Raw genomic sequence first — 16,653 nt, 5'->3', positions numbered from 1 at the left:
TGCACATTCATACCACTACGCACACCGACATATTGTTTTGTTTGCATTGCTCAGCGGGTAAATCTTTCTCCTCATCATAATACTGTGTGTGTATTCTTTCACATTTATTTTTATTGTTTATTTTACACACAGAAATACTAAAATATTTTACTGTTTTGTTTTGGTCGTATACGCGTATAAAATAATTCCATCTTTTCTTCTGCTATTCGTTAATAAAATATTGAAAACAATAACAGAACAAAAAGAAAATGAAAAAGGTACAAAGTAGATCTGAAACGAAATAAATGTGGAACATTGAGCAGCTCTTCTAATAAATGATACCTCTGAAAGAGAAATAAGTGGAACTTAAAATTATTTTTAGACCATTTCGCATGCTTTTTTAATAGATAAATTCACAACTGAAATTTTGAATACCAGAGAGATATTTAAAATACATACTCGTGATTATTCCTGAGCTTAGAAAAGGAATTTCCATATTTTTAAATTTTAAATATTTGCTTTTTAATATATTATACATTTTTTTTAAATGTTTTTATTCATTTGTTTTTATTATATTAATTTAAAAATGTATATGAAGTAAAGTAAAAAACTCGGCGTGTATGAGTTTGAGTAAATTGATGGTAAATTGTGGGAAATAGTAAATTATGTCGGTATGGCAGCGAATGTTGGTATTTACCAGAATTTCAAATAGGGTAAATTAGATAAAAATTAGGTGTTACCATTGTGAAAATTTTATAAGATGTTTAATAAATAAATAAATAAATTTGAAAACATTTAACCAAAAATAATAAATAAGTGCAATAAATAAATAAATAAATATTTACATAAGGGCAGTGCAAAAAATCCCTAGGAAATTTGTGTTGTACCAAAAAGGAACCAAAATATAAGAAATATATAAAAATATATGTATTTCAAAAAATAATATATATACAACTTGGGTTTGACTCAGTGAGGAGGCATATATTGTCTCGGCTCTCATGACTGAATTTAAATCATTTGTTTTTTTCTCTTACTCTCAGTTTCTTGATTTGCATTAAAAGCAACAACAATTTTGATTTTGACGTGCCCGTGACAGTCCACATAACTGTCACGGACCTTAAGGAACCGCAGTGGTCAGCATATAGAAATCGCTATAAGCCACAACTCCCCCATTGAAGTGAAATAATTACATAATTAAAAAACAAAATAAATAAATACTAAAGAAAATAAGTTCTAGTTTTACCAAATTTAGGATTAAAAATTAAAATAAAAATTTTTAAGAATGATTTTTAATTTAATTTTAATTTATTTTTAAAGTATTTTTCTATAAATTTTTAAGTGTGTAAAAATATTTCAAAAAATTATTAAATTTTGTAGAACTTTTTGAAAAACCATATAAAATACTTAAAAAGATGTGATCATTTTAACCAGTCTATATCTCTGGAACCTTTTAATATAGCTAAAAATGATTAAGAAATTTAATTTTTTCGTTGCAAAATTTCACATTATCGATATATATTTCAATAAAAAAATAATTAAAAAATTACGATGTATGCTGTTAAAAGATGGAATCAGTACTTTAAAGTCGTACCTCAATAATTTCAGCTTTTTTTTTAAATTCTTTCCATATCTTTATCCTTTACACTAAGTTGCTTGAAAATTATATAACCAATCTGATTCGAAAAAACTTTTCCAATACAATTAAGGGCCACTCTAATATATATTATCCCCCCTATATATTATTGATTTAATTCTATATTTACATTATTTTACTAATGTTTTAGTGTTTGTATTTTTGTCTTATAAAAAAACTTCTGGTACGCATACATTTCTATTAATAGGTTCCTCACAATTCTCGGATAAATTTTATATTTATTTTTATTTTTTTTTCTTATATTAATCTATATCCGCCTCATTTAATACTAATATGTTTTGATCTGCAAAGTCTATTTGGGTATTGTTTAGGTAAAGTTCTACAAAATTTAAATTAGTTAAAAGTAAAGAATTTAATGTGTCATTATCTACAGTTGATTCTAACTTAGGTAAAATTGTAGATAACGCTTTAAAAGCCTTCTCAATGGACACATGTGTAATTGGAACTGCCAGTGCTATGGAAGCAACTTTTTTAATATCATTGTCAAGTCGTGTAGTTACCCAAAAATTCAATATATCAGCATCGAGGGGAACCTTCTTCTGATTTGAGAGTGATGTAATTTTCTGCTTGAAGGTAAGATGTGTATTTGCTTTGTTAATGGACATCATTGACTGCATCATACGTTGTTCTAGTTTCGAATAAGTTGAACCGAAAGAGGTGGACGCCAAATCACATGAAACAAATGATGAAGTATTTGAAGAATTTGATTTCATTTTACAGTCTTCTGGTTGTGAAGCCTCCAACTTTTTAAGATTTGTAAAAGTTTTTAACAAATTTTCCTAAAACGATAATTGTTGTATATATTTTATAAGTATGTATATTCAATGAAATTTTTTGTAAAAATCAGAACTCACTATAGCTGTAGATTTTTGTTCTTCTGATAGCACAATTGAGTTTTCAAAATTGAAACGAGGATCAAGATACAGTGCTGCAAGGAAAGTGACATCGTCTAGAAACACCTTTTCTTTTCTTTTTTGCATGGATTCATGTAATATTGAGGCATATGGAGTAACTGAGAATAAATCTTCTAATTCTATTTCACAGCATAACCAATCTCTGTAGAAATCTCCTATAATATATTGTTCCGATTGCATTTTTTTTCTACATGTTACCAATGGATTGAAGGCAACTACAAAGTCTGTTATGAAATCCCAATTGATATCAATTATAATATCTTTCTGTATATGCCAAGTTTCTATTGTTTGTCTCGATTGTATGAAAGAAAATAACATTTCGTAAGTGGAATACCAATTTTGCAAATTATCTAGATTTGGAATTTGCACTTGAGAGTCACTTTCTTCAAATGTTTTTCTAAGCTGAATAACAATGTTCCTACATTTCTGGATTTCAATTTCTAGATTTTTAAGTACATCGTTAACCGCAAGTTGTATTGTATGGGCTATACTCTCACCAACAGATAAAACTGTGGAGAGTATTGAATGTATGTCCTCGTCAATATTTTCAACATAATTGCATTTTTCTTCAATAAATTCATCACAAATTTTTTCTTCTTTCACAGTGTGAATCATAGTACTTATTTGCGGCAAACATCCACAATTAGATTTACTGGCATAAATTTGGTTTATGTCTATTTGATAACTTTGCAGGCATTTGATAATCTCCTCTTTCAGATATATTGTCTGATCCTGTTGTTTACGATCTAACATAATGACACCTACAATATTTTCAATTATTTATTATAAATGTATAATTAATTATATATAAATAAATTATTTTACCTATCGTATTAATGCAGATTTGAAAGTCCTGTATGTAGTGAACATCAATTACAAGCATTTTGTAGTCCATTATTTTCACAACGTCGAAGTCTAGACATATCATTTTATTTTTAATACGTTCTCTTATTATTTGTTGTATTTTTACGGAGGAATTTTCAATCAATGAAACGATATTCTTTGAGTTAAGATTCGTGTTGAATTTCTTTTCATATGGTGCTATCAAGATTTTAAAAAACTCTTCATCATCGTATATACCAAAAGGTAGATTTTTGGCAGCTACTAATCCCACACAACATCTTAAGAATTTACTTTTATCGATATCAATACATATTCCTTCCTGGGTTTTACGCTCTTTCACTGGAGTCTCTACACATTCTTCTTTAGTCTTGCTTTGTGTTTCTTTCTTTCTCGGAATTTCGATGCTATGCACAATTTTATAGTGCCTTCTAATATTGGATGTAGTTGTACCACTTAAGGTTTTTTGACAATATAAACAAATAGTCCTATTGACATGTCTTAAAAATTTGTAGTATTTATCGGTGTCTGTTTTCATATTTTAATTTATTTTTATTAAACTCAACAAAACACAAAAAATTAATTCGCAAAAACGCCGGCTGACACTCATAAGTTCAAGTATATACTGACTTCTCTACACACGTAGACTCGTGAGTATGCACCAGAAGTGGTTTTTCATTTACTTGTCGTGTTCGTGTTCACTTCGTTTTGTTGGTTTGGTTTTCGGGTCGAGTGAATCATGAGTGGTTCATTTGTTCACAACTGTACAGTACTGTACGTCATACGCTGAGTTTACATACATACGCACACATAGATTACAAGCAAAACACAAACAGTTTGGAATGAAGGGAGAATAACTAGAAGGAAAAGAATTATGCAGGTAGCAAATATGTTCACTATATACAAAAAATGTTCAAAATTGCAGACCTTTAGGCCTGCATGTTTAAATTCAAAAAGTATTTAAAAATTCTCCTTTGCTTTGCACTTTCGGTCACAAACATTCATAATTCAATTGTATTCATCAACATTTTTGCTCTTTCTTTTGTGTTTATATACATATGTATGTATGTATGTATGTATACCTTATTTGTCTTAACAGATATATTAAGTTGCTCCTCCACGTGCAGTATTCTTTATTATTATTTTTATTGTTTTGTTTTGGTCATAATCGTATAATACCGTTCCATCTCCTTCTCTTGTTCGTGAGTTAAATGTTATTAAAAAAGACAACAAAACAAAAAGGAACTAAAAAAGGAACGCCGTGGATATGAAATTGAAGGCATGTGGAACATAAAACAGCTGTTCAAGTAAAACAAAAAAAAAACAATTCAAAAGAGAAATTAGTGGAGTTTAATTATATTTTAGACCATTTTTGCACGCTTCTATGGACAAAAGTTTGTGGGGAATTTTAGAGTCCCGATAGATCTCTGCCTAATAATCAAGATAAGATACATGAACGTGATTATCAATGGCTTCACTAAAAAGGATATTATTTTTGTCTTTACTAAAAATAAAATATATAAATTCCTGTTAAAAATGAAAAAACAAATTAATAAACTTAAAGATTTTAATGAAATAAATTTGAATGACAGAATTACCAAAATCTATTATAGCCTACATATAAAATTATTGGCAAAATATTGTGATAAATTAAGTACAATATTTTTACATTATATATAGCTAGACTTGTTATTGTATTCCGCAGAGATTTATCGAACAAATGAAATCAAGTAATTATGAAAGCGTACACATAGATTATGATGTGGGTAAGTAACGATAGCAGAAGAGAGGGGGCAGGAATATTTAGGACTAAGAATATATTGGGGCTGCATGTGGGATTTAAATTGAAGTTAACTAGGGTCCAAGCGGAAAACCCGAGCCACTCTAATGATTGTTGATTGGACTCAAATTTTTTGTGCATAGGTGCAGGAAAACAGATCGACAACATCATGGGTTTGAAGTTAGTGTAGACATTGAAAGTTGATGCATATAAGTGTGATAAGTTACTTGGGTATATACTGAGCTTAATTGAGCTAGGACAGTTGCTGCAAAGGTAAGGCGTTGTACTTCCTGGGAGATTTTAAGCTGGAGTCTAACGAAAGCTTTGTTGCCGTGCAACCGTGGTTTCGAAATGAATACTGTATCTGTATCTGTGTGCAGGACTGTTCCCGTTTATATTCGATCTCACTAATGTTGGTTCCATTACAAGAGATATTGATGTATTCGTAAAGTGAAGAGAGGGATCGACCAATGCATACAGTATGGATTTTCAACATGATGCCATTATTATTAGAAGTATTGACTTATTAGATATTAAATTTTATGAGGTACATATCTGTAAGTCCAAATAATACACCGCGGTCAACAATATTTAACTTTATTAGATACATATACCGAATAATCAACACCAGAATTTCAAGAATATATTTTGATTATGTATATTTACTGTCTTATACGAATATCATTTTTTATTAAGCCTTTATAATTTTTTTTCAAAAAACATCCAAATTTCTTATAAAGTTTATCACTTGCGAAGACTATTGATTATTAGTATTTGCTGTATGCTGTTTCTGCCGAAACAGCTATATGGTCAAATTAAAGGTCAATAAATTTTTAGGTAAAAATTCTACCTCGTCATGTTTCATTTTAAGTAAATTTTATTAATTCACTTCTTCAACGACAATTTTCTCTTTTACAAAATCTAAATGTACATTATTTACGTAAAGCTCTATAAAATTTAATTTAGTTAAAAGCAAAGTATTTAATGTGTTATTATCAAGTTTTGACTCGAAACTGTTTAAAATTGTAAATAATGCATTAAAAGCTTTCTCCATAGGCGTTTGCGTTATTGGAACTGACAGCACTACTGATGCTATCTTTTTAATATCATTATCATAGCCCGTAGTTTTCCAAAAATTCAATATGTCAGTATCGAGGGGAACCTTCTTTTGATTTGAGAGTAATGTTATCTTCTGTTTGCAGGTAAGGTGTCTATTAGCGTTGCTTATAGATGTCATTGACTGCATCATGCGTTGTTCCAGTTTTGAATAAGTTGATTCGGAAGAAGTTGAAGGTAGCACAAACAAAGATGATGACATATTTGGAGTATCTACTTCCATTTTTAGACTTTCTGGTTGTGAGTCTTCTAAATTTTTTAAAATTTCAAATGTTTTTAACAAATTTGCCTAAAAGTGAAATGGTATATACTTATACAAATGAGCATTATATTATGAATGGAAACTTACAATAGCTGTATATTTTTGTTCCTCAGATAGTACGATTGAATTTTCGAAATTAAAACGAGGATCAAGATATAGTGCTGCAAGAAAAGCGTCATCATCTAGAAATACCTTTTTACTTTTTTGCATTGATTCATGTAATAGTGAGGCATATGGTGTAATTGTGTTTAAATCTTCCAAATCTATCTCACAACATAACCAATCTCTGTAGAAATCGCCTATTACATATTGCTCTGTTTGCATTTTCTTTGTACAAGTAACAAATGGATTAAAAGCAACTACGAAGCTTGTGATAAAGTTCCAGTTGATATCAACAACGACATTTCTTTTAATATACCAATTTTCTATTACTTGTCTCGATTGTAATAAAGAAAACAACATTTCATATGTTGAGTACCAACGTCGAGAATCATCCAATTTTGGAAATTGTACTTGAGTATCATTTACTGGAAAAAAATTTTCTTGAAGTTGCTTCACAATATCTCTACACTCGTTTATATCAGCTTCCAGAACTTTTAATACACCATATGCTGCAAGCTGTATTGTATGAGCTATACTCTTACCCACTGATAATGCCATTGAGAGTATGGAGTGAATACTCTCGTCAGTCTTTTCAATATGACCACATTTTTCTTCCATAAATTCATTATAAATTTGTTTATATTTTAAATTGTGAGGTTGTGATAAGTTGTTTATTTGCAGTATGTTTCCACAATTATTGGATGTGCTGGAATAAATTTGGTCAACGCTTATTTGATAAATTTCAAGACATTTACTAATCTCTTCTTTCAGATATGCTGTCTGTTGACGTTGTTTAAGTTCCAACACAATAACACCTATAATAAAAATTCAGTAATTGATAAGTAGTTAATATGATATATTATATATAATATATGATATTTACCTATTGTATTAATGCAGATTTTAAAGTTCTCGATATAATGAACATTAATTACTATTATACCATCCCGATTTATTGCGGTTGCAATGTCGAATTCTAAACATATCATTTTATTTTTAATACGTTCTGTTATTATTTGTTGAATTTTTAGAGAGGAGAATTCAATCAATGAAACGATATTCTTTGAGTTTAGATTCGTGTTGAATTTCTTTTCATATGGTGCTATCAAGATTTTAAAAAACTCTTCATCATCGTATATACCAAAAGATAGATTTTTGGCAGCTACTAATCCCACACAACATCTTAAGAATTTATTTTTATCGATATCAATGTATATACCTTCCTGATTATGCTCTTTGGCTAGAGGTTCTACACGTTTTTCCGTGCCATTAATTTTTATATCATATTTTCTCGGAATTTCAATGCTATGTACGTCTTTATAATGTCTTTTGATATTGGATGTATTAATACCGTTTAACGTTTTTTGACAATGTAAGCAAATAATTTTATTGACATGCTTTAAAATTTTATAATATTTATCGGTATCTGTTTTCATCGTTAGAACTGTTCTTAATTTTTTTAATTTGGAGAAATAATAAAATAAATAACTGCAAAAATATACACAAACTTACACTGCAAAGCACAACAAAACACTGAGTTCTTGAAATACACGTTCGCGAGTATACACGAGAGATTTTTAGCTTTCGAGCTAATAAAAAATTACTTATTTATTATTTGTTCATGTTTAGTTCATTCCCTTCTAGCCATTTCCTTCGCGACTGGTTGCTACTCATATTCGGCACGAGTATTCATCGAATCATAAGCGGTTCATTTGCTTACAACAAAATTGCTTAAACAATACCTCAATGTACTCAATATATATGTATGTGTTTGTGTGTTGTATGATATATTAAATAGAAGAAGAGTCAAAGAAAAAAAAATTGTTTTGAATTTTTCAGCTGTTTGTTAAATTTTGTTGGGAAATTATTTGCTTTTCAGTTCGCAACTTCTAACTACTCGCAATGTATGAAAGCACTGACTGACGAGTTCTCTGCTTTGCGCACTCATTCTACACCACACTGATAGACATATGTGCATTTGTATTGTGCAGTGTTTTTGCTCTTTCTCATATTTGTGTTGATGTGCGTATGTGACGTTTATTTTGATAGAAAAATAGTTTTTATTTGTTGTGTTGTGTGTTAATTATATCGGAAATTGTTTATGAAAGATTTTATTTCAAACAATTTTCTTTTTAATATTTTTGTGAATATTTCAACGGTACTTAAACTTATTTGTGTTTTTATTTGTACTATTATTTTTTGACTGCAACAAATTGTTGCTTTTCAAATGCAATTTTGTTTAAAATCTATAATAAACATTGATTCGTACTGTAGTTGTTTACAGCTGCTTTGCTAGCCGAGTCGGTCTTTTGTGGGTACATTTATTTCAATTGATAATTAGAAATAATTTAGTGTTTCTTTTACAATGAATATTTGATTTTAGATTCTTTATTAATATAAAAATAAAATAAAATTGTGACTCCTAAAATGGAAAAATAAAGATTTGTAATTCATGTCTAAATATGCTATTTTTTAGCTCATAGTGTGTGTATAAGCAATAAGGGTAAGGGTAAAAAGTAAAAAAAAACCAAAAAAAGTTATAGTTTATAATGAAAATATCAATCAATGTGTGACTTAATATTTAGAATAATTTGTTGTTATTGTTTTTTCATGTGTATGTGCTTGTTTAGATTTTCCACCTTCCCTTGTTTGTTAATATAATTTTATTGAATAGAATAACATAACAAAACGAAATGAAAGAAGATAGCAAGCGAGGAGACCCAAATAGCAACTAATGAAAATACAACATATAGAACATATGCCATGTGGAACTTATTTAAGTAAACAAAAATTGAAAGAGAAACTAAAAAGAGAATATTGTGGAATTTAATTTTTAGACCATTTGATTTTTGTACAAACGTACTATAGATAAAATCGTCGCATGAATTTTATCTATAGGGGCGATCTAGACTTATATTTAGACCTTGTGCGAGTTCGAGTAAATTGATGGCAAATTGAGGGAAATAGTAAATTACGTCGGTATGGCAGCGAATATTGGTATATACGAGAATTTCGATTAGGGAAAATAAGATAAAAATTAGGTAAATTAGGTGTTACCATTGTGAACATTTTATAAGATATTGAATAAATAAATTTTAAAACTTTTAATCAAAAATAATAAATAACTGTAATAAATAAATAAATAAATAAATATTTGCATTACTGCAGTGCAAAAAATCCCTAGGAAATTTTAATTTACTTTACCTCAATTTACTTGAACTCGCATACGACCTTAAATGAGAATGCAAATATGAGTGCTATTTTTTCGCAAGTCTATTCCTAAGAAAAATAATTTTTACAAATATAAATTCTATATAAAATCATTATATTTTTTTAATAGATCTAAAAAAACAGTTTTGTTGAGGTATTTGGGACATCATTTTTTTTTTTCGTAAAATATCCTTTGCTTTGAAAGAGAAACGTAGTTAAATGTGTAGCAATTGCTTCAAAGGCTCAAGAATCAATGATCTTTATTTAAGACAGTGATTTACAAACATTTCCAGACTGTTAAATAAATATTGTAAATAAGCGTTTGAAAGGTTAGAAGTCGATCCATTTTTTGCTACAAATGTTTGCTCAACGCCCAAGCAAAATCGTTACATTTTGGATAGACAAGTTCAATGGTAATTCGAAGTTTAGTGCGGTTTATGGAATATATTTCATCAATTTATTATTATTTATGGATTAGGTTGCTTTACGAGACCATATTTTTTCAAAGACGAAAAAATTTTGTAACTATCAATTCGTTCCGATATTAAGGCATGTTGAACAATTTCTTGTTTGCCAAAGGTCGTGAAAATGGTCTGGAAGGTGTATGGTACCAACAAGATGGTACCACATGCTATAGTTCTGAAACAATTATGGACTTATAAATAATTATAGATTTATTATATTTAATAATATCAATTTATATAGATTATACAAATATATTTTTATCTTATTAAAAAGCTATAGACAAAGGGGTCGAGAAAGAGAAAACTGAAGATTTTTGAAGCAACTGGAGAAGTGTTAATCTCGCTTATGAAAGAAAGTAAAAAATAATGGAACACATAGATATAACATTATTAATAAAAAAAATAAAAGCCAAACCCGTACTCTGGGATAAATTTACGGAGACTTACATGGACAGGATTGCTACGAGAGATGCCTGGCGTGAGGTATGTGAAGCGCTTCACACAAACTTTAAAAGTCTTAGTATAAATGAACAAGCTACATTTCGTAAGTAAATTAACATATAAAACATAATTATTATTATATTATAATTTATGTATTAAATAAAATGTATGCTTTTGAATTCTGCCAATGTTCACTGTAGAAGCATTTTGTTAGTATTTGGTGTCGGTCCGATTCTTACGGTTTCATCTCTATTCAAATCTTTCAAACTTACCATAGACATTATATTTACGCGGTTTTAAACATTTCTGCTTAGAAAATATTACAGAACAGTATTTACATTTATAATGGCGATTGTATAGTCTATTTAAAAATGATTTTGACGACGAAAGAATACCCATTGATTGGTTTGAATTCAAAAAGCGCATTCGACATATCTGCTGTACGTGCCCCCTAATTAAAAATATCTTTTTATTTTTATTTTCGTTTTATATTAGGTGTAGAAGTATTCAAGAGGTGGAAAAATCTTCGAGACTGTTATTTAAAGCATAAGAATAAAAGAATTCAAGCGACAAAAAGAAACGGATCTGCACCAATAAGAATGAGAAAATATATATATGCTGATCAGTTGTCATTCCTGAACAAAATTTATGAAAAACGTAAAACGGTTGATTGCATGGATGAGAAGGAAGAAGATTCAAGTGAATCGTCATCAAGTGCTAAAACACCTACAAAGCATAAAAAAATGAATGAAGTTAGTACGCAAATTATAAAAACTGTAGAGGAAGAGAAACTTTGTTACAAAGCGACTTTCTTGAAAAGCCTTATGCTTCATCTAGAAAAATTTAATAATGCGGAATTTCTGCAGTTTCAAAGGGGAGCCTTAAATCTTATACAAAACATCAATGATATAAAGGAAAACTCATCTAATAGTCTTCATGTAACATCAACACGTTTTCAATTAAATCAACCTCTTTTGGACCCGTTAATTACTCCTGATCAAATTGAATCACCATCAATGAAATAGTTAGCTGTTTTATGATATTCCAACCAGTTCAATATTACAAAGGATAAGGAAAGCATCTATCCATTTACAGACAGACTGATAAAATGTTAAAATTTTTTATAATTTGTAACTTTTGTATAATATTTATAAATATATTTTTAAAAACATATATTTTAAGAAATCTGTTTATTATTCAGACAGCCTACTCAAGGCGTTTTTTTTTTTTAGATCCTTCTCAGATTACAAGACTCACCTGATACAAATTCACACAAGCCAGCTGCTCAAAATTAAGGATTAGTGCTGGTAGACTTCAGCATATTAGGAAGGCATGCAGTAGGTCTTCCCTTTAACCACTTTTATTAGTTTTGTGGCTTGGTGGATGAGAAAACTATTTTCCACTTCGGTGTCTATTATTAGCTATGAGAAGATTTAAAATCTGGATATCGGAGTTACAGGTCATTGCGTACTAGGAAGATATGCTATGAGACTTGGTCTACAGTATAAAGATATTTGTGACTCTGGAGAGAAGGAATTATCCGTGTTTTATCTTCATGGTAAATAGTGTCCACCTAACATCTTTTTTTACCAACCGGAAAAAGCCGTAATTTTGCAAAGTTAGCAACTTAGTTCAAGTTTCTGACTCTTTCGTGTGAATTGGGGAGTCTGTGTCTGCTTATGAACACCAATAATTCGAGAGCTGTTACTACAACTTAAACTCAACATGACTTTTTTGCTAATAAACTCTAAAAAGTTTCTTAAATTTTACCGATTATTTAATAGAATTCAGAGATATTTTAGTGTAATTAGTATTTCTTCTTGATCCATGATGTATTTATAAGATAGGTGAGTCGCGTTTTCTTATGTGAATGGCTACTACTGGTTTCTAGCTCTTACCTAATATATTCAATATGCTACAGAACAGCAGAAATATAAAATATGGTTTATCTAATTAAGTAACTTTTAAGGTATTACAGATTTTGTTATCGACTTAAATAAATTATATATAACGCTAACAGCTATGGCAATGTAATGATTTTCCGGAGGCTTGGATAATTTTGTTAGTACTTGTGATACAATATAGTATGATGTAATAATGCAAGGTTAGGTGTTTGAAGTGTTACCAACGGTGGACTAACTACATTTCATCCACACAATGGCTTTCGAATTTGTTAAATGCAAATCCGATGGACTATTCCATCTGGGCCAGTTCGGAGAGCAAGGTTAGGCCTACAAAATATTAAAAAATATGTCAGTATGGATTCGCTCAAGAAAGCCATTGATCAAGATCACATTCGTGAAGCATGTAACTAATTTTTATATCCTTTGAAAGACTTAGTCAAGGCAAAAGGTGTCCATAACGAGGTAGACTGAATGGATTTTAAAATTTTGATTATTTCCACAAATTTTTGTAATTTGAATCAATAAAAAATAATTTCACGCAAAAAAGATATTTCCGCTTGAGTATGTAACACTTCAATCGTCTAACCCTGTATATGTATCTAATATATAATATGTTTAAAATTTTAATCATACCATGTTTATATACTATGTTGATACGCAACTTAATTTCGTAAAAATTTAAATTTCATCTTCGTTTCAGCGAAGATTTCAAGTCGTTTTTTCCATACAAAGCCAATCAGTTTTAAGGTTAGAACGAAATTGAATGGTCTTTATTTCGTTGAAACAAGGGCTGAAATTAAAGGACAGTTCAAATGCAACTATGCGTAAGATAAATTTAAGCAAAAGATAAAGTTGAGATAACGAAAAAGTTAAAAACTTTTAATAGTGCAAATTTTTAAATTTAAATGTAAAGAAAACTGTAACTGTTATTAATTTAAAATAGAGTGAAACACAGTTATCCACATATCTGAAATCCACTAAAGTTAATAAAACTACTTAATGTAATCCTTTATAGTTATAATAACCAACTTTTAAAATTTCCCAGGTATAAATAGTGTTTGGAGCATGTAATTTTTAACATTCGATTTGTAAACAAAAAACATATGATTTCCTTAATTTGGGACAGTATGAACACTTTTGAAATGAACTTAATTTCATTTTACGAAATTAAGGAAATTTTGGGTGTCTGAACATAGTATAACATTTGATTTGTAAACAAAAAACATATGATTTCCTTAGTTTTGGGGCAGTATGAACACGCACATACATACACTTTCCAAATTAACTTAATTTCATTTTCACGAAATTAAGGAAATTTTGTCTGTCTGAATATAGTATAACATTTGATTTGTAAACAAAAAACATATGATTTCCTTAGTTTTGGGGCAGTATGAATACACACATACATACACTTTCCAAATTAACTTAATTTCATTTTTACGAAATTAAGGAAATTTTGTCTGTCTGAATATAGTATAACATTTGATTTGTTAACAAAAAACATAAGATTTCCTTAATTTGGGGCAATATCAATACTTTCAAAATTAACTTAATTTCATTTTTATGAAATTGAGGAAATTTGAATGTCTGAATATAGTATTAGTTCCCAAACGTCAACTGTTTACGTCAACCCTTTGGGGTTTCATTTTGACAGTTGTTACTTTTGCAATCTTTTTATTTGTTTACTTTTTTACAATAATTCTCAAATCATTTTCCTTTATATTATTTTTCTTTTAGTTTAACGTATTATGGCCGTGTGCGAGTTCGAGTAAATTGATGGTAAATTAAGGGAAATAGTAAATTATGTCTGTATGGCAGCGAATGTTGTATTTTCCAGAATTTCGATTAGGTTTAAATTAGATAAAATAGTAAACTAAGTGTACCTTTGTGGAAAATTTTATAAGTTGTTGAATAATAAGTAATAATAATAAATAATTTAAAAATTATAAGTAGTACTTGTTTTTAAATGAAGTTACTATGTCTTTATTAAGAAGTTTATTATTAATTATTTGTGTTTTAGTGGGAGTAGCTTTTTTAACATTATTGGAACGAAAAGTTTTAGGTTATATCCAGATTCGTAAAGGACCAAATAAAGTTGGTTTTATTGGAGTAGTTCAACCTTTTAGTGATGCAATTAAATTATTTACTAAAGAACAAACTTATCCTTTAATATCAAATTATATTTGTTATTATTATTCTCCTATTTTTTCATTATTTTTATCTTTATTGGTGTGAATATGTATACCTGTTTTAAGAAGATTATATTGTTTTAATTAATTTAAAACTTTTAACCAAAAATAATAAATAAATAAATAAATATTTACATAAGCGTAGTGCGAAAAATTCCTAGGAAATTCCTAGGCCTTAAACTATTATTATAGTACTATTAAACTATACTACTTAAACTATTATTTTATTATAACTATTATTAGTACTATCTGTTATATGTGTGTATGTATTTGGTCATTTTGGTTATATGTTTATTTATATTAAAGTATATTTGTTCTAGTTAAAATGTGACCCATCTCATCTTTTGGCGAGTTTACTAACATTTTAGTTTAAGTGTAAGCAGTAATAAACTGACAAAAAACAAAACAAAAATAAATGTTGTAAGGCGTAAAAAAGTATAGCTCTCAAATTCATACATAAGTTGAGTGCTCGAGAAAGATTTTATTTAATTGGCAACCTGTTGGCTGTGGCAGGCGCAACATAATTTTGAAATTGCATTCATTCACCGCAACAAATGTGTCAGAATAAATAATTTGTATGTGCACATTCTTATTCTAATCATTTATTTAAGACTCTTGTGGCATGCCGTAAGTATGTATGTATTTATGTACGTGTGTATGCATTTACACTCGTGGTGAAGTGAAGTTAATATAATAATATGAAAAAAATATATTTAATAAGTTTTTATTAGTGAACAAAATTAAATCATAATAAGTGTTAAATACTTAATTATTATTTATATTATTCTAGTATATTTTATTTTATTTTAGTTTAGTTTAATTATGCATCACTCACCTACCTGGTAAAAGCAATGACAATTTCTGCAGTGTAGTTTTTGCGCAAACGCGGAAATGTGTGCTGCCGCAATTTATGAAATTGTGCAGCAGCGCTGGGCTGCCTTTGGAGATTTTCTGTTTTGATGGCAATTGCAGTATGAGTTCGAAACGCCAACGTATGCGCTGACATACGACGTACGACATACGACGGTGCAAAGTGCATAATTTCGAATATTTAAATATATAGCATGTAGTGCGATAATAAATATGTGAACGCATACATAAACAGTGAAATTATATCAAATATGAGATTTTAAAAAATTTTCATTGTAATTAAAAAAAAAAAAATTACCATAAGAAAAATAGCCAAATAAATATACAAAAAAAAAATTATAAAAAAATAGTTAAATTTTATGTTGTTTTTGCTGATGATTTTTGAGTGAATTCCGCACGAATGAAGTTGTAAAAAGAAATAAATCAATTAAATCAAAATCATTAATTATTAACCATATATGTATGTATGTATGTTTGTATGCATATCATATACAAAATAAAAAAAATATTAGTAAGTAAATTGCTGGAAAAAAGAAAATTATGAATAAATATGTGCATTTTTATTTGAATGAAAATAAATATTCAAATAATTTTTATTTGAAATAAAACAAATAATTTTTTTTTAAAATAATTTTTTCATGGCATTGTTAATATAATGTTGAATTAATTGTTAATTGTTTTTTTTATATTTAAACTTTTAAATGAATTTATTCAGAAAAGTGCATTATCGATTTTTCCCAAGGTTATTTTCTGTATAATGTGGGGGCGGTCAGTGCTCGTATACGAATTGTACAAAATGTTTATTTGGGCAAAAAGATTTTCCGTTCCTCTATTCTTACTTTTGTATTCCTCTTTATTGTTGTTATTGCGTACACTATACGCAAAAATTCGGTTAACTCAAGAGTTTAGCAACACACACACACACACA

The 16,653-nt window shown here is 28.6% G+C and overlaps 3 protein-coding genes across 3 annotated transcripts; 1 reads left to right on the top strand and 2 right to left on the bottom strand.

Moving 5' to 3' along the window:
* Positions 1-1,538: 1,538 nt before the first annotated feature.
* LOC119684835 lies at positions 1,539-4,473 on the bottom strand. The gene is made up of 3 exons (XM_038098964.1): positions 3,373-4,473; positions 2,488-3,308; positions 1,539-2,412 (listed from the first exon to the last, which is right to left on the bottom strand). Exons 1-3 carry the CDS (start codon positions 3,923-3,925, stop codon positions 1,876-1,878), a joined length of 1,911 nt encoding a protein of 636 aa, XP_037954892.1. The 5' UTR covers positions 3,926-4,473; the 3' UTR covers positions 1,539-1,875.
* A 1,574-nt stretch (positions 4,474-6,047) lies between these two features.
* Positions 6,048-8,417, bottom strand: LOC119676056. The gene is made up of 3 exons (XM_038087280.1): positions 7,531-8,417; positions 6,633-7,462; positions 6,048-6,572 (listed from the first exon to the last, which is right to left on the bottom strand). The coding sequence occupies exons 1-3, from the start codon at positions 8,081-8,083 to the stop codon at positions 6,048-6,050; spliced, it is 1,908 nt and encodes a 635-aa protein (XP_037943208.1). The 5' UTR covers positions 8,084-8,417.
* A 2,181-nt stretch (positions 8,418-10,598) lies between these two features.
* Positions 10,599-11,845, top strand: LOC119685084. The gene is made up of 2 exons (XM_038099279.1): positions 10,599-10,865; positions 11,258-11,845. Exons 1-2 carry the CDS (start codon positions 10,688-10,690, stop codon positions 11,785-11,787), a joined length of 708 nt encoding a protein of 235 aa, XP_037955207.1. The 5' UTR covers positions 10,599-10,687; the 3' UTR covers positions 11,788-11,845.
* Positions 11,846-16,653: the final 4,808 nt, after the last annotated feature.

Source organism: Teleopsis dalmanni, chromosome 2 (genome assembly GCF_002237135.1).
Source record: "Teleopsis dalmanni isolate 2A chromosome 2, ASM223713v2, whole genome shotgun sequence".
In the NCBI taxonomy this organism is placed as follows: domain Eukaryota; kingdom Metazoa; phylum Arthropoda; class Insecta; order Diptera; family Diopsidae; genus Teleopsis; species Teleopsis dalmanni.
Note: the sequence above shows the minus strand (reverse complement) of the source record. Positions and strands in the feature narration are given on the sequence as shown.

Bases quoted from the DNA above. Each gene is read 5' to 3' on its own strand.
- LOC119685084 (XM_038099279.1), top strand. From the start codon at position 10,688: ATGGAACACATAGATATAACATTATTAATAAAAAAAATAAAAGCCAAA. The intron at 10,866-11,257 runs GTAAGTAAATTA...GTTTTATATTAG, and splicing joins AAATGAACAAGCTACATTTC to GTGTAGAAGTATTCAAGAGG.
- LOC119676056 (XM_038087280.1), bottom strand. From the start codon at position 8,083: ATGAAAACAGATACCGATAAATATTATAAAATTTTAAAGCATGTCAAT. The intron at 7,463-7,530 runs GTAAATATCATA...TTTTTATTATAG, and splicing joins AATCTGCATTAATACAATAG to GTGTTATTGTGTTGGAACTT. The intron at 6,573-6,632 runs GTAAGTTTCCAT...TTTCACTTTTAG, and splicing joins AACAAAAATATACAGCTATT to GCAAATTTGTTAAAAACATT.
- LOC119684835 (XM_038098964.1), bottom strand. From the start codon at position 3,925: ATGAAAACAGACACCGATAAATACTACAAATTTTTAAGACATGTCAAT. The intron at 3,309-3,372 runs GTAAAATAATTT...AAAATATTGTAG, and splicing joins AATCTGCATTAATACGATAG to GTGTCATTATGTTAGATCGT. The intron at 2,413-2,487 runs GTGAGTTCTGAT...TTATCGTTTTAG, and splicing joins AACAAAAATCTACAGCTATA to GAAAATTTGTTAAAAACTTT.